Source organism: Mesoplodon bidens (genome assembly GCF_964165515.1).
Source record: "Mesoplodon bidens genome assembly, chromosome: 3".
Taxonomy (NCBI): Eukaryota; Metazoa; Chordata; class Mammalia; order Artiodactyla; family Ziphiidae; genus Mesoplodon; species Mesoplodon bidens.
The window spans coordinates 84,782,665-84,802,672 of NC_138178.1; the positions used below are offsets into that span (position 1 = coordinate 84,782,665).

General features: G+C 40.2%; 1 protein-coding gene across 2 annotated transcripts in view; it reads left to right on the plus strand.

The window, feature by feature from the left end:
- LOC308614148 (aromatase-like) overlaps positions 1-20,008 on the plus strand; it is a gene marked incomplete at its 3' end in the record, with an annotated part of 97,779 nt that overhangs the window by 26,952 nt on the left and 50,819 nt on the right. The window contains exons 8-9 of one of the 2 annotated variants that reach the window (XM_081228335.1): positions 1,139-1,380; positions 2,584-2,832. The exons of the other annotated variant lie outside the window; for it this stretch is intronic. Of the exons in view, the coding sequence (XP_081084461.1) occupies positions 1,139-1,380; positions 2,584-2,832 (491 nt within the window). Of the gene's footprint in view, positions 1-1,138; positions 1,381-2,583; positions 2,833-20,008 lie in introns of those variants that run through there. 2 annotated transcript variants of the gene reach the window in all.

Sequence of the window (20,008 nt, forward strand, 5' to 3'; positions counted from 1 at the left end):
CCTTCTCTCTCTCTTCTCCTTCTGGGACCCCTATAATGCGAATGTTGTTGTGTTTAATGTTGTTCCAGAGGTCTCTTAGGCTGTCTTCATTTCTTTTCATTCATTTTCTTTATTCTGTTCCACAGCAGTGAATTACACCATTTTGTCTTCCAGGTCACTTATCCGTTCTTCTGCCTCAGTCATTCTGCTACTGATTCCTTCTAATGTACTTTTCATTTCAGTTATTGTATTGTTCATCTCTGTTTGTTTGTTCTTTAATTCTTCTAGATCTTTGTTAAACATTTCTTGCATCTTCTCGATCTTTGCCTCCATTCTTTTTCCGAGGTCCTGGATCATCTTCACTATCATTATTCTGAATTCTTTTTCTGGAAGGTTGCCTACCTCCACTTCATTTACTTGCTTTTTTGTGGTTTTATCTTTTTCCTTCATCTGTTACATAGCCCTCTGCCTTTTCATCTTGTCTATCTTTCTGTGAATGTGGTTGTTGTTCCACAGGCTGCAGGATTGTAGGTCTTCTTGCTTCTGCTGTCTGCCCTGTGGTGGATGAGGCTATCTAAGAGGCTTGTGCAAGTTTCCTGATGGGAGAGACTGGTGGTGGGTAGCTATCAGTGATATTTTCTGACAGATGACTGCATTGGATACCAGAAGAGAAAATTTCTGTGAACATCATTAATCTCACCATCTCACTTGACTACAGGAGGAATGAATGTCTTCTAGAATTCAGAGTAGGGGACAAAACTCAAGAACCACACAGGTGGCAATAAACATTTGAAGCAGATTAGGTAGGTCTACATGATGGTGCAGAGAGGAAGTTCCTCTAATGGGCTCAACAGCCACACAGCCTCAGCCAACTATTGCCATGTGGGGATGTGAGTCCAATGTAACCTGTTTTTTTATTTCTCTACAAGTCCAGACATTTCTATGAAATCCCTCAGATGTTAAGATAATTGACTTCAAATCTGAATTTTCATAAGACACTCTGTGGACCAAACATAAAGTATTTTAGAATTATATATATAAATTTTTTCAACCAAGACAGAACTGACCTATAAGTACACTGATGTGAAACTAGGAGTTTTATGCCCATCACATGTTGAACTAACATGACCTCCTTTGTCCTTTTTATCTGATCGCACAGGTGAAAGAGACATATGGATTGATGACATACAAAAACTAAAAGTGGTAGAAAACTTTATTTATGAGAGCATGCGGTACCAGCCTGTCGTGGACCTAGTCATGCGCAAAGCCTTAGAGGATGATGTCATCGATGGCTACCCAGTGAAAAAGGGGACTAACATTATCCTGAATATTGGAAGAATGCATAGACTCGAGTTTTTCCCCAAGCCCAATGAATTTACTCTTGAAAACTTTGCCAAAAACGTAAGAGCCCTTCCCTAAAACTGAGTGTACCACTCTTGAAAATGTCAACTCTTAAGACCTCTCTGTTTCTGTGTTTGCACCATGTACATTTCATTCTGTTTACTCATTTTCTTCACACCTCACCAGGAAAACACATTTCTCCTAGCTTGGAACATGGCCACCATGTCTGTCCTCAAGTCAAGGAGGCTGGCTCTCCAGCTCTCAGAAATGTCTTCATGGAGGTACAAAATAGGTCAAAAGGTGAACAATTCAGGCCCTTAATTTGTTTAAAATAAGGCAAATTTTCTTTAACCAAGCCATTTAAACTTAACATTTCCATTTAAACTTATCACCTTGTCATCATGTAGATTGAGCCACAGCATCATCTAAGTCAAGGAAATCCACTTCTGCTTCAGATGGAAATCAAGTGAGAAGAAAAGATTTGGTTTCCCAAATGGCCCCACAAGCACTAGGCCTCATTCTATATAAGACTTTGTAATTAGAAGAGTCTCAGCTTGTTCTTTTTCTTTAATTGAGGTGTACTGGAGATTCTGCCTCCATTATGTCAATTCTAGGCAAAGATTTTTTTTAACCTGAATTATCCAGATAGTTCTCTCTGTGCCCCCTTTTTCCATCTGCATATGGAAATATGATCTTAGTTAAACCAGTTGTCTAATTCATTCCATTTCTATATAAGCAACCCACGCCACGTTGGCAATTGGTCAAAAGTAACTTAACTGAGCATGTATTAAGTGCCAGGCATTATGTGATTACAAATGGGGACAAGACAGGCAGAGGTGTCCCATTAAATATTTGTATAACTAAATATATTTAGATCCTTGGCACTAATAGACAGGGAATCCACACCTTTGCCTAAATTTGTCCTTGTCATCATGTTATATGGCCTGGCACAAAAACAATCTTTGCCTCAATGACTGGCAGAACAGCAGTAAAGCCATGGTCTTCCCACAGAGCTAGTTGAGTATTTATATGAAAAGCAAAACAGGGGATTGTTTGAAGTTGTGTCTGTATCACAAAGGGTGAATCAAACTGGAGGGAGAAAGCGGCTTATCTGAGTTACAGTCATTCCTCTCCATGAAGGAGCAGTATGGCCAAGTCACTGAAACTGAGCATTCTGACTCACAGTGTTTTCAGGGTGAATCAAACAGATATGCATGACTCTAGCCTTTACTTCTCTGGCTAATTGTCTGATCATTTTCCTAGGTTCCTTACAGGTACTTTCAGCCATTTGGCTTTGGGCCCCGGGCCTGTGTGGGAAAATACATTGCCATGGTGATGATGAAGGTCACCCTGGTCACACTTCTGAGACGCTTCCACGTGCAGACATTGCAAGGTCAATGTGTTGAAAAGATGCAGAAAAAAAATGACTTATCCTTGCACCCAGATGAGACCAGCGACCTGCTGGGAATGATTTTCATCCCAAGAAATTCAGATAAGTGCCTCGACCACTAAAAAAGTTTGGTCAGTCCCTGCCCTGGAGCACTTCTCAACAGTATTCCACATGGAAACCACCCACCTTTGCCACGTAATCCTCCTCCCATGAACAACTGTGGCCTCTGGCCTTTTATACACTTACTTCCTGTGGGGTGTCAGCGAGCCGGGAGACGCCAGTCATCTGAGCGCATCCAAACCAGAAACCAGACTGCAGGAGAAAATACGGAGGCCAAGATTTGTGCAGGAAATGGCAGCCCTAAAGGCCCAGTTCCACAAAACATGCTTTGGAAAAGACAAGCCACCAGCAAGACTCATGCCCGACTCCTTACTGTCCTGCCCTGAGATGGGAGCTTGGTAATGACTGGGGCAGAAGCACTCAAGTCAATTACAAAGGCCAGGCCGACACTGGGTACCTAGGGCTAAACACACCCACTAGTGTGAATAAAGGGCTTTTGATTTTGTTTTCAGTGGGTTGGGTACTGCGATATTCACACCCTTGGAGAAATGCTTACAAATTCAGCATTTGCCTTTTCCTATGAATTATGTTAAATTAACTCGTTTAACCTCATGTGATTTAACTGTGGCAAAAGTTAAATGGAAGACTGTCATTTCCCAGTCTCTCAATTTATGCCTCAACCAGATTATATATGTGTTCTAGGAAAGAAATTCATACAATGGGTTTGAAATTAAAATAAAATTCCTTTCTTCATTATCTGCATTGTTGTTTAGTTCCATGAGTGCACTGAGAAAGAGAATACCCTAGGTGGTAGCACCTATTAACTCTTACCACAGGTGCATGATTTGGGGGAGGGGAAGTCTCTGAATCTATATCTAAATCTACAACCCAGTGAGTTCAAACTTCTAAGGAGTGCTCCTCATATACCATTATCCTTCTCCCTCAACATTTCTCCCCATCTTACTTTCCATGGCCCCAAAAGAAAAGAGCAACAGATCAGTAGACAACATGGCCAGGGTAGATCCCCTACAATCACATTTTATCCTAGCTCAGATTTAACAATTACCTTAGAGATTTAACAGTTATCTAGTTTATCTAATCATTACATGTAGCCAGGGGTAAAATACAAACCTCGGAATTAGCTCTTGAGAGAATAAAATAGATGAGTGAATTTTCCAAATACCAGTTTTGTTCTGTTATATCACCAATATGGATGTGTATACTGAAGGCCACTTAAAAACTGAAACATTAAACTCATTTAAACACTTGTAAATCTTGGCCATTGAGTCAACCTGAATATTCTTGTCATCCTGCTATTGGGCAGAGCTCTTTTCTTTTGGAATCCATGCCGGTCTCCCATTCTTTTTTTTTTTTTTTTGGCCATGCCTGGTGACATGCAGCTTCCTACTGTCCTCCATTCTTACTCTCAAGATCAGTACTGAATCAACACTCTGGCTCAGAGACATTCTAATTGACCCAGAATCCAGGTGAAAGGGAGAGGTATCCAAAGTGGTCAGGGATGGGCATTAGTAAAGCAGGAAATATTTGCACTTTGCTGTACACCTGAAACTAACACAATGTTGTAAATCAACTATACTTCAGTTTTTTTTTTTTTTTTTTTTTTTTTTTTTTTTTTTTTTGCGTTATGCGGGCCTCTCACTGTTGTGGCCTCTCCCCTTGCGGAGCGCAGGCTCCGGACGCACAGGCTCAGCGGCCATGGCTCACGGGCCTAGCCGCTCCGCGGCATGTGGGATCCTCCCAGACCGGGGCACGAACCCGTGTCCCCTGCATCTGCAGGCGGACTCTCAACCACTGCGCCACCAGGGAAGCCCCTTATACTTCAGTTTTAAAAAGTAGGAAATGGGCTTCTCTGGTGGCACAGTGGTTGAGAGTCCGCCTGCCGATGCAGGGGACATGGGTTCGTGCCCCGGTCTGGGAAGATCCCACATGCCGCAGAGCGGCTAGGCCCGTGAGCCATGGCTGCTGAGCCTGCGCGTCTGGAGCCTGTGCTCCGCAAGGGGAGAGGCCACAACAGTGAGAGGTCCGCCTACCACAAAAAAATAAATAAATAAATAAATAAATAAATAAAAATAAAAAGTAGGAAATACTTCAACTTGGAATTATCTGGATCATCTACATGGCCTAAACATATGTTGAAATAGGCCTGTGCACATGGATATGTCTGTAGTCAAGTCTAGACAAGCATCCAAATAATCCAGATCTGCAAAAGACAGTCCAGGATTTTAGACTTAATATCTAAATTAATTAATTCACATTAACTCACTAGATGATTGTAAACACACACTTTACTGTGACTAGAGCTGTACAGTAGAGGAAAACAGATTTTGGACCATTGCACTTCACCCATCCAATTCCCTTGAACATCTACTGTATTTAATGTGTACATACGTAGCCAAGGCCATCATCTATACAGTCAAAGTGAGACGGAGGTGGATATAGTTGTCTATAGATAATGCAGATAAAAAATATGCTAGGGGAAAACAGGACCAGGAGGTGGAGACCAGAGGAGGACAGGAAGAGGGGAACTGCTGGTTTGCACGATGAAAGCAAACTCTTCCAGAATCAAATTATCTGGGTAATTACTCAACTTGAAATTCTCTTTGTCCAGTATTGACAAACCCCACATGTTTGTACAGGCTTGGTCTAAGAATCTGGAGTGTCATTGATTCTTCACTGGGCTGATGGGCATATATTTGAAAATCCTGTTTTCTCTTCAGAATTTTACCTAATTATTAAGTACTTAATGTACTTAACATAGCACTCTGAATGTGTTGTGGATTCTGTTTTTACTAACTCTCAGAAAACTGGGATGTACCAAAATGAAAATAAATAAGGAAATACAAGCTTTAAATGACACATTAAACAAGATGGACTTAATTGATATTTATAGGACATTCCATCCAAAAACAACAGAATACACTTTCTTCTCAAGTGCTCATGGAATGAACAATCTCTAAGATAGATCATATCTTGGGTCACAAATCAAGCCTTGGTAAATTTAAGAAAATTGAAATCATATCAAATATCTTTTCTGACCACAACGCTATGAGACTAGATATCAATTACAGGAAAAAATCGGTGAAAAATACAGACACATGGAGGGTAAACTATAAATAACTAATACTTAATAACCAAGAGATCACTTAAGAAGTCAAAGAGGAAATCAAAAAATACCTAGAAACAAACGAAAATGAAAACACGACGAGGGGATTGGTTCAAGATGGCAGAGTAGAAGGACATGCGCTCACTCCCTCTTGCGAGAACACCGGAATCACAACTAACTGCAGAACAATCATCGACAGAAAGACACTGGAACTCACCAGAAAAGATACCCAACATCCAAAGACAAAGGAGAAGCCACAATGAGATGATAGGACGGGTGCAATCACAATAAAATCAAAACCCATAACTGCTGGGTGGGTGACTCACAAACTGGAGAACACTTATACCACAGAAGTCCACCCACTGGAGTGAAGGTTATGAGGCACACATCAGGCTTCCCAAACTGGGGGTCCAGCAATGGCAGGAGGAATTCCTAGAGAATCAGACTTTGAAGGCTAGCAGGATTTGACTGCAGGACTGTGACAGGACTGGGGGAAACGGAGACTCCACGCTTGGAGGGCACACACAAAGTAGTGTGTGCATCGGGACCCAGGGGAAGGAGCAGTGACCCCATAGGAGACTGAACCAGACCTACGTGCTAGTGTTGGAGGGTCTCCAGCAGAGGTACGGGGTAGCTATGGCTCAACATGAGGACAAGAACACTGACAGCAGAAGTTCTGGTAGGCACTCCTTGGTGTGAGCCCTCCCAGAGTCTGCCATTAGCCCTACAAAAGAGCTGGGTAGGCACCAGTGTTGGGTCACCTCAGGCCAAAAAACCAACAGGGAGGGAACCCAGGCCCACTCATCAGCAGAAAAGTGGATTAAAGTTTTACTAAGCTCTGCCCAACAGACGAACACCCAGCTCTACACACCATCAGTCCCTCCCATCAGGAAACTTGCACAAGCCTCTTAGATAGCCTCATAAACCGGGGGGGGGGCAGCAGAAGCAAGAAGAACTACAATACTGCAGCCCGTGGAACAAAAACCACATTCACAGAAAGATAGGCAAGATGAAAAGGCAGAGGGCTATGTACCAGATGAAGGAACAACATAAAACCTCAGAAAAACAACTAAATGAAGTGGAGATAGGAAACCTTCCAGAAAAAGAATTCAGAATAATGATAGTGAAGATGATCCAGGACCACAGGAAAAGAATGGAGGCAAAGATCAAGAAGATGCAAGAAATGTTTAACAAAGAACTAGAAGAATTAAAGAATAAAGACCTAGAAGAACTAAAGAACAAACAAACACAGAAGAACAATACAATAACTGAAATAAAAAATACACCAGAAGGTATCAATAGCAGAATAACTGAGGGAGAAGAACGGATAAGTGACCTGGAAGACAGATGGTGTAATTCACTGCTGTGGAACAGAATAAAGATAAAAGAATGAAAAGAAATGAAGACACCCTAAGAGATCTCTGAGACAACAACATTCACATTATACGGGTTCCAGAAGGAGAAGAGAGCAAGGCTCTGAGAAAATATCTGAAGAGACTGTAGTCAAAAACCTCCCTAACGTGGGAAAGGATAGCGACCCAACTCCAAGAAGCGCAGAGAGAACCAGGCAGGATAAATCCAAGGAGAAACATGCCAAGACACACAGTAATCAAATTAACAAAAATTAAAGACAAAGAAAAATTACTGAAATCAATAAGGCAAAAATGACAAATAACATACAGGGGAATTCCATTAAGTTTAACAACTGATTTCTCAGCAGAAACTCTACAAGCCAGAATGGAGTGACATATTTAAAGTGATGAAAGGGAAGAAACTACAACCAAGATTACTCGACCCACCAAGGATCTCATTCAGATTCGATGGAGACATCAAAAGCTTTACAGACAAGAAAAGCTAAGAGAATTCAGAACTACCAAACCAGCTCTACAACAAATGCTAAAAGAACTTTTTAAAGTTGGAAACAAAAGAAGAAAAGGACCTACAAAAACAAACCCAAAACAAATAAGAAAATGGTCACAGGAACATACACATCGATAATTACCTTAAACATGAATGGATTAAATGCTCCAACCAAAAGATACAGGTTCACTGAATGGATACAAAAACAAGACCCATATATATGCTATCTACAAGAGACCCAACACAAACCTAGGGACACATACCGACTGAAAGTGAGGAGATGGAAAAAGATACTCCATGCAAAAGGAAATCAAAAGAAAGCTGGAGTAGCAATACTCGTATCAGATAAGATGGACTTTAAAATAAGGAATGTTGCATGAGACAAGGAAGGACACTACAAAATGATCAAGGGATCAATCCAAGAAGAAGATATAACAATTACAAATATATATACGCCCAACATAGGAGCACCTCAATACATAAGGCAACTGCTAACAGCTATAAAAGAGGAAATCAACAGTAACACAATAACAGTGGAGGACTTTCACACCTCACTTACACCAATGGACAGATCATGCAGACAGAAAATTAATAAGGAAAAAGAAGCTTTAAATGACACAACAGACCAGATAGATTTAATTGATATTTATAGGACATTCCATCCAAAAACAGCAGATTACACTTTTTCTTCAAGGGCACACAGAACATTCTCCAGGATAGATCACATCTTGGGTCACAAATCAAGTCTCAGTAAATTTAAGAAAATTGAAAACATATCAAGCATCTTTTCTGACCACAATACTATGAGATTGGAAATCAATTACAGGGAAAAAAAAGCTAAAAGACACAAACAAATGGAAGCTAAATAATACATTACTAACTAACCAAGAGATCACTGAAGGAATCAAAGAGTAAATCAAATAATACCTAGAGATAAGTCACAACGAAAAAATGACCATCCAAAACCTATGGGATGCAGCAAAACCAGTTGTAAGAGGGAAGTTTATAGCAATACAAGCCTACCTCAAGAAACAAAAAAATCTCAAGTAAACAATCTAACCTTACAGTTAAAGGAACTAGAGGAAGAAGAACAAACAAAACCCAAAGTTAGCAGAAGGAAAGAAATCATAAAGATCAGAGCAGAAATAAATGAAATAGAAACAAAGAAAATTGTAGCAAAGATGAATAAAACTAAAAGCTGGTTCCTTCAGAAGATAAACAAAATTCACAAACCATGAGCCAGACTCACCAAGAAAAAGAGTGAGAGGACTCAAACCAATAAAATGAGAAATGAAAAAGGAGAAGTTACAACAGACACCGCAGAAATACAAAGCATCCTAAGAGACTACTACAAGCAAATCTATGCCAATAAAATGGACAACCTGGAAGAAATGGACAAATTCTTAGAAAGGTATAACCTTCCAAGACTGGATGAGGAAGCAATAAAAAATAAGAACAGACCAATCACAAGTAATGAAATTGAAACTGTGATTAAAAATCTTCCAACAAACAAAAGTCCAGGACCAGATGGCTTCACAGGTGAATTCTATCAAACATTTAGAGAAGAGCTAACACTCATCCTTCTCAAACTCTTCCAAAAAATTGCAGAGGAAGGAACACTCCCAAACCCATTCTATGAGTCCATCATCATTCTGATACCAGAACCAGACAAAGATAGTACAAAAAAAGAAAATTACAGACCAATATCACTGATGAATATAGATGCAAAAACCCTCAACAAAATACTAGCAAACAGAATCCAACAACACATTAAAAGGATCATACACCATGATCAAGTGGGATTTATCCCAGGGATGCAAGGATTCTTCAATATATGCAAATCAATCAAGGTGATACACCATATTAACAAATTGAAGAATAAAAACCATATGATTATATCAATGGATACAGAAAAAGCTTTGGACAAAATTCAACAGCCATTTATGACAAAAACTCTCCAGAAAGTGGGCACAGAGGGCACCTACCTCAACATAATAAAGACAGTATATGACAAACCCACAGAAAACATCATTCTCAATGGTGAAAAACTGAAAGCATTTCTTCTAAGATCAGGAACAAGACAGGATGTCCACTCTCACCACTATTATTCAACATAGTTTTGGAAATCTCAGCCATGGAAATCAGAGAAGAAAAAGAAATAAAAGGAATACAAATTGGAAAAGAAGAAGTAAAACTGTCACTGTTTGCAGATGACATGATACTATACATAGAGAATCCTAAAGATGCCACCAGAAAACTACTAGAGCTAACCAATGAATTTCATAAAGTTGCAGGACACAAAATTAATGCACAGAAATCTCTTATATTCCTATACGCTAATGATGAAAAATCTGAAAGAGAATTTAAGGAAACACTCCCATTCACCATTGCAACAAAAAGAATAAAATACCTAGGAATAAACCTACCTAGTGAGTCAAATGACCTGTATGCAGAAAACTATATAAGACACTGATGAAAGAAGTTAAAGATGATACCAACACATGGAGAGATATACCATGTTCTTGGATTGGAAGAATCAATATTCTGAAAATGACTATACTACCCCAAGCAATCTACAGATTCAAGGCAATCCCTCTCAAATTACCAATGGCACTCTTTACAGAACTAAAACAAAACATCTTAAAATTTGTATGGAGACACAAAAGACCCCAAATAGCCAAAGCAGTCTTGAGGGAAAAAAACGGAGCTGGAGGAATCAGACTCCCTGACTTCAGACTATACTACAAAGCTACAGTAATCAAGACAATATGGTACTGGCACAAAAACAGAAACATAGATCAATGGAACAAGATAGAAAGTCCAGAGACAAACCCACATACCAATGGTCAACTAATCTATGACAAAGGAGGCAAGGATATACAATGGAGAAAAGACAGTCTCTTCAGTAAGTGGTGCTGGGACAACTGGACAGCTACATGTAAAAGAATGAAATTATAACACTCCCTAACACCATACACAGAAATAAACTCAAAATGGATTAGAGACCTAAATGTAAGACTGGACATTATAAAACTCTTAGAGGAAAACATAGGAAGAACACTCTTTGACATAAATCACAGCAAGGTATTTTTTTATCCACCTCCTAAAGTAATGGAAATAAAAACAAAAATAAATAAAAGGGACCTAATGAAACTTAAAAGCTTTTGCACAGCAAAGGAAACCACAAACAAGATGAAAAGACAACTCTCTGAACTGGAGAAAATATTTGCAAATGAATCATCAGACAAAGGATTAATCTCCAAAATAAAGGCCCATGCAGCTCAATATTAAAACAAACAACCCAATCCAAAAATGGGCAAGAGACCTAAATAGACATTTCTCCAAAGAAGACATACAGATGACTAAGAAGCACATGAAAAGCTGCTCAACATCACTAATTATTAGAGAAGTGCAAATCAAAACTACAATGAGGTATCAATTCACACCAGTTAGAATGGGCATCATCCAAAAATCTACAAACAACAAATGCTAGAGAGGGTGTGGAAAAAAGGGAACCCTCTTGCACTACTGGTGTGAATGTAAATTGATAAAGCCACTATGGAGAACAGTATGGAGGTTCCTTAAAAAACTAAAAATAGAATTCCCATATGACCCAGCAATCCCACTACTGGTCATATACCCAGAGAAAAACATAATTCAAAAAGGCACATGCACCCCAATATTCACTGCAGCACTATTTACAATAGCCAGGTCACGGAAGCAGCCTAATTGCCCATCGACAGACAAATGGATAAAAAAGATGTGGTACATGTATATAATGGAACATTACTCTGCCATAAAAAGGAACAAAATTGGGTCATTTGTAGAGACATGGGTGGATCTAGAGACTGTCATACAGAGTGTAGTAAGTCAGAAAGAGAAAAACAAATATCGTATATTAACTCATATATATGGAACCTAGAAAATGGTACAGATGAACCGGTTTGCAGGGCAGAAATAGAGACACAGATGTAGAGAACAAATGTATGGACACCAACGGGGGAAAGTGGAGGTGTGGTGGTGGTGGTGTGATAAATTGTGAGATTGGGATTGACATATATACACTAATATGTATAAAATGGGTAACTAACAAAAACTTGCTGTATAAAAAAATAAATAAAATCCTAAAATTCAAAAAAAAATTTTGTTATTCAACGTTAAAAAATAAACAAAAAAAAACAAAAAAACCCACGATGACTCAAAACCTATGGGATGGGCTTCCCTGGTGGCGCAGTGGTTGAGAGTCTGCCTGCCGATGCAGGGGACATGGGTTCGTGCCCCAGTGCGGGAAGATCCCACATGCCGCGGAGTGGCTGGGCCCGTGAGCCATGGCTACTGAGCCTGCGTGTCCGGAGCCTGTGCTCTGCAACGGGAGAGGCTATAACAGTAAGAGGCCCGCGTACCGAAAAAAAAAAAAGAAAAAGAAGAAAGAAACAAAAAACCTATGGTATGCAGTCAAAGCAGTTCTAACAGGGAAGCTTATAGCAATACAATCCTACCTGAAGAAGCAAGAAACATCTCAAATAAACAACCTAACCTTACACCTAAAGCAATTAGAGAAAGAAGAACAAAAACCCCCAAAGTCAGCAGAAGGAAAGAAATCATAAAGATCAGATCAGAAATAAATGAAAAAGAAATGAAGGAAATGATAGCAAAGATCAATAAAACTGGACTTCCCTGGTGGTGCAGTGTTTGAGAGTCCGCCTGCCGATGCAGGGGACACGGGTTCGTGCCCCAGTCTGGGAAGATCGCACATGCTGCGGAGCGGCTAGGCCCGTGAGCCATGGCCGCTGAGCCTGCGCGTCCAGAGCCTGCGCTCCACAGCGGGAGAGGCCACAACAGTGAGAGGCCCACGTACAGCACACACACACACACAAAAAGATCAATAAAACTAAAACCTGGTTCTGTGAAAAGATAAAATTGATAATCCATTAGCAAGACTCATTAAGAAAAAAGGGAGAAGACTCAAATCAGTAGAATTAGAAATGAAAAACTACAAGTAACAACTGACACTGAAGAAATACAAAGGATCATGAGGGGTTATTGCAAGCAACTATATGCCAATAAAATGAACAACCTGGAAGAAACGGAAAAATTCTTAGAAAAACACAACCTTCCTAGACTGAATCAGGAAGAAATAGAAAATATGAACAGACCAGTGACAAGCACGGAAACTGAAACTATGATTAAGAATCTTCCAGCAGGGCTTCCCTGGTGGCTCAGGGGTTGAGAGTCCGCCTGCCGATGCAGGGGACACAGGTTCGTGCCCCGGTCTGGGAGGATCCCACATGCCGCGGAGCGGCTGGGCCCGTGAGCCATGGCAACTGAGCCTGTGCTCCGCAATGGGAGAGGCCACAACAGTGACAGGTCCGCATAACCCAACAACAACAAAAAGAATCTTCCAGCAAGGGCTTCCCTGGTGGCACAGTGGTTGAGAGTCCGCCTGCCAATGCAGGGGACATGGGTTCGTGCCCCGGTCCGGGAAGATCCCACATGCCACGGATCAGCTAGGACCATGAGCCATGGCCACTGAGCCTGCGCGTCTGGAGCTTGTGCTCTGCAATGGGAGAGGCCACAACAGTGAGCAGCCCGCATACCACACACACAAAAAAATCTTCCAGCAAACAAAAGCCCAGGATCAGATGGATTCACAGGTGAATCCTATCAAACATTTAGAGAAGAGCTAACGCCTATCCTTCTCAAACTCTTCCAAAATATAGCAGAGGGAGAAACACTCCCAACCTCATGCTACAAAGCCACCATCACCCTGATACCAAAACCAGACAAAGATGTCACAAAAAAAGAAAACTAGAGGCCAGTATCACTGAACATAGATGCAAAAATCCACAACACAATACTAGCAAACAGAATACAACAGAACATTAAAAGGATCATACACCATGACCAAGTAGGGTTTAGCCCAGGAATGCAAGGATTCTTCAATATATGCAAATCAATCAATGTGATAGACCATATTAACAAATTGAAGGTGAAAAACCATATGATGATCTCAATAGATGCAGAAAATTCTTTTGACAAAATTCAACACCCATTTATGATAAAAACCCTCCAGAAAGTAGGCATAGAGGGAACTTACCTCAACATAATAAAGGGCATATATAACAAACCGACAGTCAACATCGTTGTCAATGATGAAAAACTGAAACCGTTTCCACTAAGATCAGGAACAAGACAAGGTTGCCCACTCTCACCACTATTATTCAACATAGTTTTGGAAGTTTTAGCTTCAGCAATCAGAGAAGAAAAAGAAATAACAGGAATCCAAATCAGAGAAGAAGAAGTAAAACTGTCACTGTATGCAGATGACATGATACTATACACAGAGAATCCTAAAGATGCTACCAGAAAACTACTAGAGCTAATCAATGAATTTGGTAAAGTAGCAGGATACAAAATTAATGCACAGAAATCTCTGGCATTCCTGTACACTAATGATGAAAAATCTGAAAGTGAAATCAATAAAACACTCCCATTTACCACTGCAACAAAAAGAATATCTAGGAATAAACCTACCTAAGGAGACAAAAGACCTGTATGCAAAAAATTATAAGACACTGATGAAAGAAATTAAAGATGATACAAATAGATGGAGAGATATGCCATGTTCTTGGATTGGAAGAATCAACATTGTGAAAATGACTCTACTACCCAAAGCAACCTACAGATTCAGTGCAATCTCTACCAAACTACCACTGGCATTTTTCACAGAACTAGAACAAAAAACTTCACAATTTGTATGGAAACACAAAAGACCCCGAATAGCCAAAGCAATCTTGAGAACGAAAAACGGAGCTGGAGGAATCAGGCTCCCTGACTTCAGACTATACTACAAAGCTACAGTAATCAAGAAAGTATGGTACTGGTACAAAAACAGAAAGATAGATCAATGGAACAGGATAGAAAGCCCAGAGATAAAACCCACGCACATATGGTCACCTTATCTTTGATAAAGGAGGCAGGAATGTACAGTGGAGAAAGGACAGCCCGTTCAATAAGTGGTGCAGGGAAAACTGGACAGCTACATGTAAAAGAATGAAATTAGAACACTCCCTAACACCATACACAAAAATCAACTCAAAATGGATTAACAACCTAAAGGTAAGGCCAGATAGTATAAAACTCTTAGAGGAAAACATAGGCAGAACACTCTACGACATACATCACAGCAAGATCCTTTTTACCCACCTCCTAGAGAAATGGAATTAAAAATAAACAAATGGGACCTAATGAAACTTAAAAGCTTTGCACAGAATAGGAAACCATAAATAAGATGAAAAGACAACCCTAGAATGGGAGAAAATACTTGCAAATGAAGCAACTGACAAAGGATTAATCTCCAAAATATACAAGCAGCTCATGCAGCTCAATATCAAAAAAATAAACAACCCTATCCAAAAATGGGCAGAACACCTAAAGAGACATTTCTCCAAAGAAGGTATACAGATTGTTAACAAACACATGAAAGGATTATCAACATCACTAATCTTTAGAGAAATGCAAATCAAAACTACAGTGAGCTATCACCTCACAATGGTCAGAATGGCCATCATCAAAAAGTCTACAAACAATAAATGCTGGAGAGGGTGTGGAGAAAAGGGAACCCTCTTGCACTGTTCGTGGAAATGTAAATTGATACAACCACTATGGAGAACCTTATGGAGGTTCCTTAGAAAAATAAAAATAGAAGTACCATATGACCCAGGAATCCCACTACTGGGCATATACCTGGAGAAAACCATAATTCAAGAAGAGTCATGTACCACAATGTTCACTGCAGATCTATTTACAATAGCCAGGACATGGAAGCAAACAAAATGTCTATCGACAGATGAATGGATAAAGAAGATGTGGTACATATATACAGTGGAATATTACTCATCCATTAAAAGAAAAGAATTTATTTGTAGTGAAGTGGATGGATCTAGAATCTGTCATACAGAGTGAAGTAAGTCCAAAAGAGAAAAACAAATACCATATGCTAACACATATATATGGAATCTAAAAAAAAAAAAAAAAAAAAGGTATGAAGGACATAGGGGCAGAAGAATAAAGACGCAGACATAGAGAATGGACTTGAGGACACGGAGATGGGGAAGGGTGAGCTGGGATGAAGTGAGAGAGTGGCATGGACATATATACACTACCAAACGTAAGGTAGATAGTGGGAAGCAGCCGCATAGCACAGGGAGATCACCTCGGTGATCTGTGTCCACCTAGAGGGGTAGGATAGGGAGGGTGGGAGGGAGACACAAGAGGAAGGAGATATGGGGATATATGTATACATATAGCTGATTCACTTTGTTATACAGCAGTAACTAACACAACATTGTAAAGCAATTATACTCCAGTAAAGGTATTTAAAAAAACAAACAAACTGGGATGTATAGATTATTAGTGAAATGCATGCATATAAGGTTTCTTTCATATAATCATTTTCAAATTGTGAGGAAAACTGTAGTTTCCTGTCTTTGGATGTTCCAGACAACTGCCTTTGCCTTCACTGACATCTTACTCTTCCCTCCCCCAAATGGAAAATCATCTCATTCAGAAAGGCTCCACGTATTCAGAAATGCCAGCTGGGAGTTGTCACTTTTTATTTCTAAGCAGCAGCCATTCATGGATAATGAATGGCTCACCATTCATGGCTCACCATTCATGGTGCTAATATTCCACAGTAGTGTGTGGCATTGGCTCACGGAAAGAATGATACCTGGACCCTCCTCAATCTCCTGTATTATTTGGTCTCTGGGACTGAAACTCTCACCTGTACTTGTAGAAAGTCGTGATAAATTAAACTTTTTCAAACTGACGAGTCGAATGGAATTTGTGTACTTTCAGCTGGATATGTCAAAGTCTTAAGTTCTTAAGTTATGAGACATGGAAGTTGAGCCTGTGGCCCAGGTGATTTTTAAAGTTCCTTTCAGCTCCACGAATCTATAAAAAAAGGAGGCAATGAAGGCGAGAATCTGGGCTCAGCCATTTCTTAAATGTATGCTTTGGTCAAACTCTTTAGTCTTTCATACCTCACTTTTCTCATCAATCCAATGGGGATAATAAATTCCTCATAAGGTTGATGTTGTGATTACAAGGGATAATTTATGTGAGCTCTCAGCACAGTGTCTGGTATAGGGCAAGTTCTCAATAAGCCTTGGGCCTGAAAATGATGATGCTCAGTAATTAGGCTGATCATGACACCCTGAAACCTCTTTTCATGCAGTGGAGGGGGCTGAAGATGTGCCAGATGATTCAACATTATGATCTCATTTTAAGCTTCATGACAACTCTCACATTAGTATGATTGCCCCAGGAAGCCCCACATTATTGATGACAAGACAGAGGCCAAGGGATTTGGGGAGACTTGCCCTCAAGGACCCAGCCAGTAAAGGAGCTGGATTCTAGTCCATTTCTCATCCCAAAGTCTTGGCCCCTCCATCATGCCACCTCTTTGCAGCAGGACTCACTGCTGGAAGGCTGAGGAGTGCAGTCCCAGGTTCCTGGCTCTCCCCCATGTGGTGCTGGGTAAACTCCTTTCAAGCCTTGCTCATTCCCTGCCTCATTACCCAAGGAATCTAAGTCAGGAAATATTTTAATTCCTTCATCCAGAAAATTACCTGCCTTACCCACTTCCATGCGTGTTTGGAGGCTCTTTCTCAAGAGAGGTAGTACACGGGAAAGTGCTGTAAAACTTCACTTAGTGTAAGGTGGTAGTATTAACATCTGGATTCCATCAGCTGCCTCAACTGGAAATAATCAGATTCCATTAAGCTATTACCTGACCCACTAGGAACACTTCTAGTTTTGCACAATTTCAATTCATTTCAGATGTGGTACTGCATGAAAAAAAATAGACAGTGGAGAAAAACATAGTAATTTACTATAAACGCAGAGGGGGCAAACCAGACCTTATGGTGGCCATAAAATTCTCTCCATTTACGCCAAACTGACAAGTTCTAAGAAGCCCATTATGATGGAGACAGCTGTTAGGCAATCTCTTCTTTTGGCAAGGATGTCAGCTATGAAAGAAATAGTCAGTCCCTCATCTAGTTATTTCCAAATGGCCAGGTGTTTGGCATGGAGGAGACCCAGCCAGACACAGGCACGGAGGCTTCCTCTTCTAGCTTAGTGCAGCCTGGATGGATGAGGAGGTCAGAACACTTCACTCTTCTGCCTCTTTCCCATTCCAGTTTATTGTGACATGTGTTCATTCTTTCAGACCAAGAAAAACAATAGTAACTGTACTTACTTTCTTATTATATTAAGTCCTTTACATAATCATTTCATTTAATTCTCCCAACAATACTGTGAGGCAGGTACACCCCCATTTTACAGATAAATTCTGACCTTCCAATCCATTTATATTCCTTTGCTACCTGCTTCACAGAGTTTCTCAAACCTACCCACACAAACCCCAACACACAGGCTCAGTGTCTCAAGTTCTCTTAACAAAACCTGCCCCCCACCAATTTTTTCTTGGTCTGTTAAACTTATCTACTCATGTTATAAAGCACAGCTAATATTCAAAATGTTTTCCTCCCTTCCAACATAGGCTTTTGTTTTTCTAAGGAATTGTCTAAAAGAATTATAAGCATCAGCAAGCAGGTCTCGTGGAAGTAAAGGAGGGAAGAAAGGAAGTGCTGCCTTCCAGATACCCCTAAAATAATAGCACCTACTTTACCTACACATGAAGCTGGTCCTACCTATAGAGTTCCCCAAACAGAATGTCTAGAGGAGTGAGACACCTATGATCAGGCCAATTGTAAGCAGAGCTTGTGGGAGAAAAGAAGCACGTCTCACTTATAGGCATTGAACATAGGTTCGGTGTTCTAAAATTCAGTGTCGGACAAATAGAAGTCATCCATGAGCTGGATCAGGCTCACTAGTACCTCCCTCACCAGGGGAAATTAACACCTCCCCTGGCCATCAACACCTTCCCTCTGGCAAGCTTACCACCTTCCCCAAATGCAGCTTGCTACTTTTACTACTCATAGAGATTTAGAAACAACCAAAAACTGGAAAAGAGAAATCAGTTGTCACTTTGGAGAGATCCCTGCCTGTGATATAGCAGGTGTGGATGACATTTCTTTGTGTGTTGTCCTTGAGGCAAGTGGAAGATGAAAGAATTGTTATAAATTGTTAATGAGCCACAACTAATAGCTCTCCATCTCCAAGTGCTTACCATGGACCAGGTTATCTCATTTAAACCTCACAACAATCATGAAAGGTAGAAATTATTCACCATTTTACAAATGACAAAACTGTTTCTCAATGAGTAACTTGCCCAAACTCCTTTAGTTAGAAAATTGAACCCCTGACTTACCCTAAAGTCTATGATCTTTCTGGAATGCTACAACAACAAAAAGTAGGATTTGGTTCCTTGTAAAATCAAATATAGTATAAATATATATACCTGTAATTTTTCATTGGTACAGATGTTAAAATTGTGGGATAGAGTGGCAGAAATTCAGGTACTGAGAAAGTGATAAATTTTTGCTGCTATTTTAGCTCTGATTAGCCACTCCACCATGGAAATGAGCCCAACAACAATGACCTGGGACTTTAGCCTGTTTCTCCAACCACCAGCCAAAGGTGGGTCAAACCAGTTATATCAATTTCTCTATATTAAGGAATCAAAGGAAATTAACTGAAATGTTTTCTCTAGTCATTTATGTTTTATTCATCTCACTATATGACACAAAGCCTGAATTGAATACATTTTTGGTGGATGAATGAGGAAAGAATCTTTGAGCCAACAAGAAAAGCAAGTTCTACTAGATTCACAAAAATAACTGGTGTCACGTGTACATATTCTAAACTGTGTCCTTTGCACTTAAGGCCACTAAATGCCAATGAACCAGCCTGACATGGACAGTGAACAAGATCTGGCTACACATTTAAAACAAGAGAAACATGGTCAAGCAGGGGGAGCTGGATACCTCGCCATCAGGGCTACTAGGGAAGGGGTTCCTGTTCATTAGGGAGTTACACTACATGAACCTTAGGACCTCCTCTGCCACTGAGATTCCACAAGTCTGTGAGTTGGTACCAGTTCTAAAACGAAGTGGTCAGCACTTGAACATTTTCTAAAGGAAGCCAAAGAACTGGTCCTGTGGAATATACAGTCTCAAGAGGCCATCTTCCAGAAGAATCTCTCTTAGCTTCATCATCAGTCCTGACCACAAGGATCCCAAGTATGTGCTATTTTGGGCACAACGATCACATTTGATCATACTGGC